Consider the following 12,964-nt stretch of genomic DNA (forward strand, 5'->3'; position numbering starts at 1 on the left):
CCCGAAAGTGGGATGCTTTAAAAAGATTTACAGTGGGAGTTCAGGACATTCATGTTCTTGTGAAAGTGAAGGGAAAGGCAGCTGAGACTAAGGAATCCTGGATGACAAGAGAAATTGAGACTCTGGTTAGGAAAAAGAAGGAGGCATGGGCCAGGTATAGGTAGCTGGGGTCAAGTGTATCGCTGAAGGGGTTGAGGGCATTAAAGAAGGAAATCAGGAGGGTAAAAAGGGGGCAAGAGATAGCTCTAGATGATCAAATTAAGGAAAATACAAATGGATTTTACATGTACATTAAGGGAAAGAGGATAACCAGAGAAAGAATAAGGCATCTCAGAAATCAAAGCAGTCATCTATGTGTGGAACCGTAGGAGATGGGCAAGGTCCTCAATGAATATTTCTCCTCTGTTTTCACCATGGAGGCCCCGAAGGTCAGGAAACCTGTGACAGTTAATGGAAAATGTCTTGAGATCAGTCCATATTAAGGTCAGGGGGGTGCTGGACATCCTAAGGCATATGAAGGTAGATAAATCTCCTGGGCCTGATCAGATATATCTGAGAACATTGTGAGACATATGAATCATCGTCAGATACAGGTGAGGTGTCAGATGACTGGAGGATTATTAAAGTTGAGCCTAACATCTGTGGCAGGTAAGTTACTGAGAGGATTCTGAGTGCTAAGATATATATACATTTGGATAGACAGTGCCTGATTAGGGATAGTTGGCATGATTTTGTTCCTTGGAGATCATGTCTTGCAAATTTGATTAGTTTTTTGAAGAAGTAACCAGAAAGGTTGAGGAAGGCAAGGCTGTAGACATTATCTACATAGACTTCGGCTAGGCCTTTGACAGTGCTCTGCATAGCAGGCTACTCTGCAAGATTGCACGGGAACCAGGAAGAGGTAGCCAACTGGATACAGAATTGGCTTCATGGAAGGAAGCAGAGGGTGATGGTGGAAGGTTGTTCTTCAGAATGCAGACCTGTGGCTAGTGGTGTGCCTCAGTAATTGGTGTTGGGGATTTGCTATTTGTGGCCTATCAACAATTTGGATGAGAATATTACAAGACACAATTAGTAAATGTGCAGTAGACACTAAAGTAGGTCATATCGTAGACAGTGAAGAATGTTGTCAAAAATTACAGCAGGTTCTTGATCAGCTGAGCAAACAAATGTGCTGAGCAAACAAATGTTCAATGCAGATAAGTGCAAGGTGGTGCATTTTGGGCAGGACCTTCGCAGTGACTGGGAGGCTTCTGGGGGTGTTCTAGAGCACAGAGATCTGAGAGTACAGGTACATAGTTCCTTGAAAGTGCCGTCACTGGTAGATAGGATAGTGAAGAAGGCTTTTAGTACATTGGCCTTCATTGGTCAAGGTACCGAGTATAGGCGTTGAGATCCGATGTTACAGTTGGACAATAATTATGTTCAATTTTGGTCACCCTGCTATCATAGGGATTTAAGTTGAGGGGGCAAGATGGGAACCTGAGGGGCAACTCTTTCTCTCAATAAATGGTGGATATATGGAACAAGCTGCCAGAGGAGTTAGTTGAAGCAGGTACTCAAACTGCATTAAAAAGGCACTTTGACAGATACATGGATAGTAAAGGTTTAGAGGGATGTGGGCCAAACACGGTCAAATAGGACCAGCTTAGATGCGACATCTTGGTCGGCATGGACGGTTTGGGCCAAAGGGCTTATTTCCGTGGTGTATGACCCCTATGGCTCTTTGACTCTAATTTAAATAATTATTTTGTTCCTTACAACATAAACAACATCATATTTTCCCATGTCTTATTCCATTAGTCAAATTTATGCCCAGTCACCAAACCTGCCAATACGAACTGCTTTCCTCCTCATTGCTCACTTTCCTACCTATTTTTGTGTTGCCTAGAGATTTGACTGAAATGCATTCACTTCCTTTTCTTGCCTTTATAATGTAAACAGTTGCAGTCCCAGGCACTGATCAAATGTGGGAAATCGGAACAATCATGTGCCCCTGACAGGAAGTGTGTCCAGCTGCAGCTTCTCTAAGACCACATGAATTGTTTGGAGCAGTGATTGGACACACTGAGGATCATACAGCAGGTAGAGAGAGTTATAAACAGTGGTGTCAGGAAGGCGGCCACATCAAAGGTCCATCCAGATAGATGGATGACTGCTAGGAGCAACAGGCAGGTAGTGCAGGGTACTCCTGTGGCTATCTTCCTCTCAAACAAGTGACCATTTTGGATACAATTGGGGGTAATGGCCTCTCGGGGGCACATAGCAACTGCAGCTTTGTTGCAATGAACTCCAACAAAATGCCACCATCAAACACATGTTCCGCTCCCCTCCTTTTTCACCTTTTCCAAGTGAATGTTCCCTTATTAACTCCCTGGTCTGCTCTTTCGTCTCCAGCGGTCACGTTAACCTTGCGGTGGCACGGCGGTAGAGGTGCTGCCTGACAGCGGCAGAGACCCTGGTTCAATCCTAACTATGGGTGTTGTCTGTACGGAGTTTGTACGTTCACCCCGTGGCCTGAATGGGTTTTCTCTGGGAGCTCCGGTTTCCTCCTACACTCCAAAGTCAAAGTCAAAGTAGCCTTTATTGTCATTCAGACCTTGTGGTCTGAACGAAATGTTGTTGCCTTGCAGTCCTATATATAGTAAAAATGACAAAACCACACAATAAACACAAATTAACATCCACCACAGTGAGTTCACCAGGCACCTCCTCACTGTGATGGAAGGCAAAAGTCTTAAGTCTTTGTCTCTTCCCTCCTTGTTCTCCCTCTGCGCCGAGGCGATCCAGACGTACAGGTTTGTAGGTTAATTGGTTTGGTGAAATTGTAAATTGTCCCTAATGTGTGTAGGACAGTGTTAGTGTACGGGGATCAGGGCTCGACTTGGTGGGCCAAAGGGCCTGTTTCGGCTCTGTATCTCAAACTAAAACTAGAATTGTGGCCTCACTCTATCGAAGACATTTCTTTTGTCCTTTCGATTCCTCTCTCACTCTCTCTGCTATTTAAAACTATCTTGTTTTTCCTCTTCAACAGTTCCGATGAGGAGTCTCCGACGTGTTAGCGTCTTTTTCACAAATTCTGCCTGATCTACTGCGTGTTTCCAGCTTTTAATGTTTTTTTAATCAACAATCTGAAAGACAGGTAAAAACATGTTAGCAGTCAAAGGCTTGAGAAACACAATCAGTCCCATGCCAACCAATGAGACTGATGCATTCTTGCATCTTCAAGCACTTTGCAACAGCCAGACTTCAGTCCCCATGAATCTGTATAAAATTACGGGGGCCTATATAAATCAAAAGGGATTAGCCAAATACCAACAGGCAGAGAATTAAGTAAGTGTAGGCAGGAACTGCAGGTGCTGGTTTAAATTGAAGATAGACTCAAAATGCTGGAGTAACTCAGTGGGACAGGCAGCATATCTGGATAGAAATGGGCGAAGTATCGGGTTGAGACCCTTCTTCAGACTGGAAGTCAAGGGAAACGAAAGATATAGGATATAGAGAATTAAAATAAATAAAGGGAAGATGGATAAAAATTGTTATTCGTCAGGGGTTGAAAGACATGAAATCACTGTCTGAGAGTCTGCTGGAAGCTTCATGATCTGCAGGACCAGAGTCCCAGCGTGTGAACGTGGAATTACTGTGAAACTATTTATTGACCAGTGTGGATGTAATGGGCTGAATGGCCTTCTGTAACATATTTTGTGTGGTTTCTTGGGTCTGATTTGCATCCAAAGTGTATGAAAAGGTGGAACTCAGTCTGTTGGTTGAAGAGGAGAGTAAGTATTTGGTGGATGGGGAAGTATTTGCAGGAAATGTTGATGCAGTTGGTGCATTAGAATGGAAGCAGCTAAGAGCAGTCGCATGCCCTCATGTTACAAATTATTAAATAATCATCCATTTGTTAAACATTCTCTCCGCTACTCACTTCAGACCGTGTTTAGTTTAGTGTAGAGATGCAGCATGGAAACAGGTCCACCGAGTCTGCAGTGAACAAAAATCACCCATGCACTAGTTATCCCAGTTTTGCATTCGACACACTAGGGACAATTCACAGAAGCCAATTAACCTACAAACCTGAATGTCTGGAATGTGGGAGGAAACCGGAGCATCCTGAGAAAACCCACGCGATCACAGAGAGAAAGTATGAACTCCGTACAGACAGCACCCATGGTTAGGATTAAACCTAGGTGTCTGGCGCTGAAGACAGCAACTCTACTGTGGCGCCACTGTGCCAGTCCAGTGGCTGCAATGTATGTCAGTAACTGGCCACGGTATCAGTGTAATGCTGGAGTGAAATCTGCGAACCCTCATCTAACAGGACAGAGGGTGTTTCTTCAGGAGTTAACAAAGGCTCACTAGCACCTTCTCATGTGTAACTGGGGTAACATAGATTGGTCTAGATTGTTGAGTGGAGGTGAGATTCAGTGTTCATTGTTGTGGGTAGGTGTCCACAAGAGTGAGTAGGCAGCTTCAAGTCAAGTCAAGTTTATTCGTCACATACACATACGAGATGTGCAGTGAAATGAAAGTGGCAATGCTCGCGGACTTTGTACAAAAAGACAAACAAACAAACAACCAAACAAACTATAAACACAATCATAAACACACACATATTTTTTACATATTAAATATTGGAAGGAAAAACGTTCAGTAAAGTTAGTCCCTGGTGAGATTTACAGTCCGAATGGCCTCTGGGAAGAAACTCCTTCTCAACCTCTTCGTTCTCACAGCATGGCAACGGAGGCGTTTGCCTGACCGTAGCAGCTGGAACAGTCCGTTGCAGTGGTGGAAGGGGTCTCCCATGATTTTGTTGGCTCTGGAGTTGCTCCTCCTGATGTATAGTTCCTGCAGGGGGGCGAGTGAAGTTCCCATAGTGCGTTCGGCCGAACGCACTACTCTCTGGGTAACTCTTCTGGAGTTACCAAAAGATTCACATAAGAGCAAATAAACAGCATGAATATGCACAAGATGGTGGAATGCCTTTCCTCCTACCCAATACTTTAGACTGTATTTTAACAAGTGGCAGTTCAGTGAAATATTAACCAACAGCATTGGATTATTCAAAGTATTCTGCTTCTTTCTTACCCTAGAACATTGACATCACAAATTTCAGCAGCAGTTGGAATGATGGGCTTGCATTCTGTGCAGTGCTTCACACGTATCTTCCAGCACACATCCCATATCAGGAGCTGAACAGTCAGGACAAGGTAAAAACAACATGATGATAATATCAATTGAAAATATTGTTTTTGTAATACTGTGGACACTGAATGCTCTTCACAATTTGCAAATGTACATGTTTTTATTTTAACATATTTTGGTGCTTATCTCATTTGGCCTTAATTGTGTAGTGTAATGGAGAGCTGATGGAAATCCTTAGCTGGTTCCTATTAAGTGCATAAAAGGGGCCTGGGATAATTCTTCCAATATTACAAATCTCTAGCTCTGCCAGATATCTCATCGTGCTAACGTTGCACAGCCTGAAGTATGCTGAACAGTCTATGCAATTGTAGATACGAGGTACTGTAACAACAAAACCCGGAACATTGAGCTGCCAGCCGTGTCCCACTCACAGCCATGTTTCCACAATGGCCACAACATCATAGTCATGATCTAATTCTGTTCATTACACTCAAAGAAGGAAGTAAAAAGCCCAGACTAGGCAACAAGAAGGATTTGTTCAATAGATCCCAAACATGAGATGGCAGCTCCAAAGTTAGATTGGAGACTGTGGGCTACTTCCTTTTCGAGAATAAATGGTTCAGATGAGATTAGATTGAGGTGTACAAGACCACAACAGATATAATTGGAGTAATTTAAGAGAAGCTGTTCCTCACAGAAGAAGATCTGGGATACAGACTATAATAGTTAAAATGCAGATTTGTGAAGAAATGTATTTGGTAGCAATGGAATCAATCGGGGTTTCGGAAAGAAAATTGCCCTTGAGGGAAATTAGAGGAAAGAACCGGGGGAAACATTGTATAGGGTTGACGTGATAGCCTGCACGGTCTTTTGTGTCGTAACAGTTCTGTTCTGGATCATTCTATATTAACACAACTCCCCATGCGGTGATGCAACAAAAAGTTTAAGATTTAGAAATGTAATTGTCCACTGGATGGTTTGTGACAGCAGACTTGATTGTTTGTATTTCTGTTTTACAGCGTAGAAATTTTTCTCTTGCCTTCCAGGCAGCTGAAAGTGTTGGCATCAAGTCTACTCTGGTGAGCTTTTCAATGAAACACAAATTAAGTAGTCAGCAGTTAAACACATTATCGAAGGCACTTCATTCTTATTATTCTTCTTGTAATGTGGTGTTATGCTCCCAGGGGTAGTAAAACTATTTGTTTTGCTTTTTATTTATGTATAGATTTTTAGCTCTAGTGTGAATGTTAATTTGATCATGCATGATTGTGCCCAGCTTTTATCTACCGGTGCAGGGCTGACAGTATTAGCCAGACTGTTGTGTGAACGTTGTGCAGCCTCAGATGTTCATTGAATGTTTATTCTACTAAATCACCATGGTTTGTATTTAATATTGTACTGAAATAAACTAAAGGAAAACTCTATAATTATAAACCAAAAAATTGATTTTTGTGTTGGCAACCAAACAGCACTGTGGTCTCAGATTTGAGATTCAGTCAGCAAGACACATCTGGCCTGAGATATTATGATCTACCCCCTGTGTGAGACCTGAAGTACAGGTTGCAATCATGTACACTGCTTTGTACCACTTTCTAAATGTGCTTTGTACCACTTTCTAAATATTTCGCTCCATCAACAGCCCATAGCTTGACTTGATTATTTACACTGTGAGCACACCATGAAACAACCTCAAGAATCATGGACTCATAGAGAACGGAACCAGGCGCTTTGGCGGAACCAAGTGCCCTTGCCAACAAAGATGCCCCATCTACAATAGTCTCACCTGCCCACAATTGGCCTATATCCCTCGAAACCATTCCTAACCATGCATCTGTCCAGATGTATTTTAAATAGTGATATTGTACCTGCCTCAACTACTTCCTGGGTCTTTAATTTCATTTTAACCAGTGAATGCATCATGCATAGCTTGAGCCTTAGATGCAAACACCAAATCATGCCAGGTTCTGAAGCATGAGATATTGATGGTATGCTGTGTAACATTCTGGGAGTTGAGATACAGTTGGCACACCTGTGTTGACAGTCTAAACCAGTGGTTCCCAACCTTTTTTTGGCCATGCCCCACCTAATCACCTCTAAAATCCTGATGCCCCCCCCCCTACACAATAACTACACAATAAAGACCTTTTTTACCCCAAAAAAATTATTTACTCAAAATAACATCTGAAACATAAACTACATATGTTTACCTGATGGAAAATCCAAAAAAATAAAAATCGAAAATTTGGACCCAGACCTCCTCAGTCGCGCTCAATTGCCCCCCTTAAAAATCAAATTGCCCCCCTGTGGGGCGTACGCCCCACGTTGGGAACCACTGGTCTAAACTGTCTAAGACTAGGAACAGTCATCACATTGTCAAATAGATAGACTGTGACACTTTAGTCACAGTCGGAAAATTGAACCAAGAAATAACACTCTAACTGCAGTCAATTTATCATGCCATGTTCTGAGAAGCAGCATGTGCAAGACTTCAGATACATTTGGCGTTCTATTCCATGGTCTGAGATGTTAGACAGCATCATTGCAATCTGGTTCTATCAGTGCACTGCCTGGGTATATGCCACTAAGTTTCAATCTTGGTCATTATTTGGACATTTAACAAGAAATATTGAATCTGTGTTGACCATGAACCTGTCCACTACGCTTTCATATCTGGAGCCAGATTTCAAATCCATCCCAACCCAACTGCCCAAATGTAATCTAAAACATTTGGGGTGTGGTCAGATTAATTCAGCTTGTGATTCCAGCTATTGCAAACAGCAGCACTAGCTTGTGGAGCCTAGTCCACTCAATTACGTTTCTTTGCAAAATCAGAGTTAGGCTCGGGGAGTCTACAACTGGACGGCAACGCATTTATGTGAGCGGTGAAAGATTTAAAGAGTAACTGAGAAACAATTTTTTCACAGAGGGTGATGGGTATAGGGTATGAGCTGCCAGAGCAGTAAAGGTGGACACAACTACTATTTTTAGAAGACATATGGACAGGTTCATGGATAAAAAATAGATTTTGACGTATTTGAGCCAAACCTGGGCAAATGGGACCAACTCAGGTAAGCACTTGTCAGCATGGACAATTTGGGCAAAAAGGAACCAGAGACTGTTTCCATACACTTAAATAGTGCTTGATCATTGTTGTCCACGTTGAGAAGCAGACGGGACTTTGATTTAAGATTTCATGTGAATGACAGCACTGTCTAGCACTTCCTCAGTGCCATTTAAAAATGTAACACTATTCACTGCTCAGGTTTGTGAAATTAGATAAACTAAGTGCTGCAATTGGACTGCAGAATCTTTGCTGTAAACATTAATAGAAATGTTAATTAATCTTATTCATGCAACCCTGCCTTACGAGAGGGAGCATTGTGTTTCTAGAAAACCGGCCCTATCACAATTTTCCGTAATGCGAAGTGCATCATCAGCGCTTATGTAATTAAAATAAATGAATTTTGTGATGGCATTTTTCCCCACATAAATCCGGTAAGAGCCCATTTTATGCCATTTCTCAAATCTTTTACTCTAAGGGCAATTTCCATCTCCCAGATGGCCGTAAAGTGTGGGTTTTGATGTATTTTGCATCACACTGTGCTTTCTTTTGCTGGAGATAACTAAAACAATACAAACTCCACTGACTGAGAAATTCCACAATTAAAAAAATCTTGCGGAAAATGTGAGATTTGTTTACTCTTGTGCAAATTATCAATCCTTATAATACAATTCTGTTATGTTTCCCGTTCTAGGATATTAATGAGATGGTGAGCACGGAACGGCCGGACTGGCAGAGCTTGATGCAGTATGTGACAGCAATATACAAGTACTTTGAAACATGAACCTTGCAACTGTGACCAGCAGAGACATTGTTTGCAGAGCAACTGTTGGCTTTGGGCAGAAGTGTTGATACTGCTCTTCACTATACAACCCTATGCTGATCGGCACTGTCTCATTCCAACAACTTCAAACAGCATCACTTTGAAGATAAATAATATTCCCCTGGTTCTCTAATACATCTAGTGAAGTGTTGTGCTGCTGAGGGGTATCACCAGGTTGTGTGTTCCAACATACTCTACTGATGTGTGCTTGCAGAGATATACTGTTGAATGTACAACGTCCAGTACAAGGAAAACGTATTATCCGTTCCAGATAAGCTGCTGAGAAGAAAGATTGTTACATGGAAAGGTAAAGGCAGATTGTTTACAGGTGTTAGTCCATTCTAACCAGTAAGATCCAAAGTGTTGTCCTGCAGCAATGGCCATTTCTATTGTAAAACCTTCAGCTCACAGTAAATCTCAAACATTAGCCTTGAAACTGCCAAGATAAATCAGCCGAGCAAAGATTTTCAAGGTGAATAATTGACCTGTTTAGTATTAGTACTTGACCCTGAGGACGGTACTCTGCACTGTCCATTGACTCTGTCGAATCCTAAAATCATGCTTCATAGTTTATTGATGGACTTCCCCAAAGAATCAGCTGCCTGAAGGATTACTCTTTCTCCTTGTGGAATGGAGATTAAATCCAACCCAGAGCAATGTGGAGAGGTCTGCTGTGTCAAAATGCAGTGTCTTCATAACTATCCTTACTTAGATCCTCACCAGTTCAAGACCATAACTTTTATTTCTGCCCATAATGATGTTTTTCATTTTCTTAACGGAAACTGAGTATTCGTTATCATAAACAGCTCCTTTCCCTTACAAATCTGTCAAAGTGCATATTTGAATTCTACATGACTTTGTTAGGGATTAAGATCATTATAAGACAGCCATGTCAATCTGATCTGTAACGTCACCCTCACAAATCTATCAATTTCACATCTTGTGCCGTCTATCAGGCACATTATATAATCCGGATTTAAAATCAAAGTGTAAATCTTTATGGCAGTTTGATATTTGAACTGTTCCATTGCATTAGCTTGTCAGAAACCATTTCTGTAGGCAAAGCTCAAAACTACAAACTTACCATTACCAAGACATAAATCAATTAGCACATGATGGTTGCAGAGGGAATTAACTTTTTTTAAAACGTGCATGCTACAATGCCGCTATTCTCAGGTCACCTCTGAGCATTTCAGACAACATGCAGTAAATTTACACTGCACATAAACCATGCTGTAGATGCCATGGGATGGTTCAATGGTGCTGTGTTGAAGCAGCATTATGTATGTATTTAGTGTATGATGTGCCTGTGCTGGGAATGCTCTAATGGATAACTGTGGGGGAAGACTTATTTTTTTCTAATCCATGACTTACCTGTACCAGGAACATTTTAGTAACCTGCTGCATGAACTTTACCAAGCTCCATAAAAGGCAAGAATGTATCAAGAAATTCAGGAATAATGCAGTACAAGAACTTGAAGTATTTTATCTCTCATCTGCTGCTCTCAGTTTAAGTGCTGCCTTGATAATGTTACCAGGGTGTTGCAGTGATTAGGATGTATATAAATGTAGAATCAGTTTTCCATCATTACCTCTATGGTGTAAATGCAAGTTTGAGTTTCTCAATCTCCATTCTGGTGAAGATCTTTGCCTGAAAGCGTCCCATCTCTTTTTGACTGCCAATGCATATTTTAATGGGTTTTATTACTCCTTGCATATTAATTATAATATAAATAAACCAGGTGTAACTGATGGAAAATATTCTGATGGACTTCTACCAGATTGTGCTATGAAACTGGTTGAAGATTCTGATGAACCTCTAACTGACTGTGCGTATAATTGATGCAGATTGCTAATGGCCCTCTAGCATCTGTCCCAAACGACTGATGGAATGTCCTGACGGTTCTCTTCCACATTCCCCAGTCCAATTAATGGGACATCCTGATGGATCACTACCAGACCGTCCTGTACAACTAGAGATAGATCCTGATGGTTCTCAACCTGTTTGCTTGTACAACTGATGCAATCCCCTGACACATCTCTGGCAAACTTTCTAAGATTAGTGATGGAATATCCAGATGGATTTGCGGCTTATGTAAATGGTGAAATGTTCTTTAGGACTTGACAAGACTGCCCGATGAGCTAATGGTGTCTCCAGGATTAGGCTGCGATACGCTCAGAGCCTCTTTCAGAGCCAGGTTTCTAGAGGTATTAGGTGCACTGCCACAGTGGCCCTCCAACGGAGAGCTGAGATTATTGGTTCCTGGGGAACTCCACCAGGCTGCCCAAGATGGCCATTGTGTGCTGTGTGTAACTGGTGCCCCAACTCTTTTCTTTATTTGTAGTGAATATTAATACAGCCTCTTTATACCTTCACTTTTTGACACACACTTTGCTTTATATGTCTCAGCACTCACTGTGATCGAAAGAAAAGTTTAAAAATCTAAATGGAAAGACAGGTAACAACTGAAGGTATCTTGAAGGTAGACAAAAATGCTGGAGAAACTCAGCGGGTGAGGCAGCATCTATGGAGAGAAGGAATAGGCGACGTTTCGGGTCGAGACCCTTCTTCAGGTATTTTGAAGGCCAGTTTACATTAAACTCATCTTTGTTATAGCACTCCTTGCTGTCTAATCTCTGAAGTAACAAAGATTGCATTTTCAATTAACATGCATAATTTCTGTTAAAATATATTATGCCTTCTGTTACGGACTTGCATTTTTCTTCTAGTTATTCCTCCTGGCCCCAGTAGTTGCTGTTAAAGTTCACTGTAGTTTATTTTCTGAGACAGTGAATCTTTTTGTCAAGCACATTTTTTTTTACAATAAATAGCCTTATCCCATTGCAAGGTGCAATGTTGTCTTCCCCTTATTACACTACACATCTTGTGATCCATAATGCATTATGTGACAAATATCGCGATGTGCAGATTGAACTCCCAAGCATATTCATTCTTTGAAAGTTTTATCTTCAGCGATGGTTGTTATTGATACACATCAGTAACTTGTAATAAACACAGCAAATGCTGGAAGCATTAAGCAGGTCAAACAGCATCTGTGGGACGAGGAGCAGAATTAACATTTCAGGTCTCTGACATGAAAATGTTAACTCTGTTTCTCTCTCCACAGATACCACCTTACCAGCTGAGTGCTTCCAGCATTTAACGTGACTATTTCAGATTTCCAGCATCTGCAGCCTTTTATCCTTCAGTTACTTGTACTTTGATTCAGATCCTGTATTACTAAATGTTTAATTCTGCAGCTCTGCTCAGTATTCAAAGCTATGGGCATTATTTATGTTATTTACTTATCAGTAGGAGTGTGTGTCAGGCACGCCATGTTTCGTAGAAAAATCATGTATTTTATTGCATATATTTGGAATGTCTTACACTCTGCTATCACAATACATGCATAAAAGTGCTAGTATCCAAGCCAGGCACTCATTGCAAGGTGTACAGGTTGTTCTTTGGCCATGTTTGCTGAACATCCATGATTAACCTTAAGAAGTGTAACATTATACACATTAAAGGTCCACTTTTCTTTGCATTAGTAATGATTTGCTTTTATTCTCCCTTTCCCGAGAAGGTCTGATGAAGGAACAAGCTCCATCCCATCACAGATTAACCATTTCACGAATTAATTGTTGAATTTCACTCAAGCAATCCGATTGTTTCTGCATTTCTTATACCAAATCAGCAAGTGATTCTTCTGCCTCCCAATGACAACAGCCAATTAGTCAACTTGTATATCACTGCCATGTGCAACATTTCATTTGAACCTCAATGGGGTTCAAATGACAAATAAATTGTATTGTATTGTATTGTGGGCGGAAACTGGCGTACATGAAGTAAACCGCATCGTGACATGGAGGGACTGCAAACTCCACGCAGATTGAACCTAGATCATTGGAGCTGTGGGGCAGCAGTATTGGTGACT

General features: G+C 41.3%; 1 protein-coding gene across 4 annotated transcripts in view; it reads left to right on the top strand.

Moving 5' to 3' along the window:
* specc1l (sperm antigen with calponin homology and coiled-coil domains 1 like) overlaps positions 1-12,574 on the top strand; it is a 60,194-nt gene extending 47,620 nt beyond the window's left edge. For all 4 annotated transcript variants that reach the window (XM_033043415.1, XM_033043416.1, XM_033043417.1 and 1 more), the window contains exons 14-16: positions 5,094-5,210; positions 6,165-6,224; positions 8,901-12,574. In XM_033043415.1, the coding sequence (XP_032899306.1) occupies positions 5,094-5,210; positions 6,165-6,224; positions 8,901-8,990 (267 nt within the window). In that variant the 3' untranslated portion in view covers positions 8,991-12,574. The remainder of the gene's footprint in view (positions 1-5,093; positions 5,211-6,164; positions 6,225-8,900) is intronic.
* Positions 12,575-12,964: the final 390 nt, after the last annotated feature.

This window comes from Amblyraja radiata, chromosome 25 (genome assembly GCF_010909765.2).
Source record: "Amblyraja radiata isolate CabotCenter1 chromosome 25, sAmbRad1.1.pri, whole genome shotgun sequence".
NCBI classification, from domain to species: Eukaryota; Metazoa; Chordata; class Chondrichthyes; order Rajiformes; family Rajidae; genus Amblyraja; species Amblyraja radiata.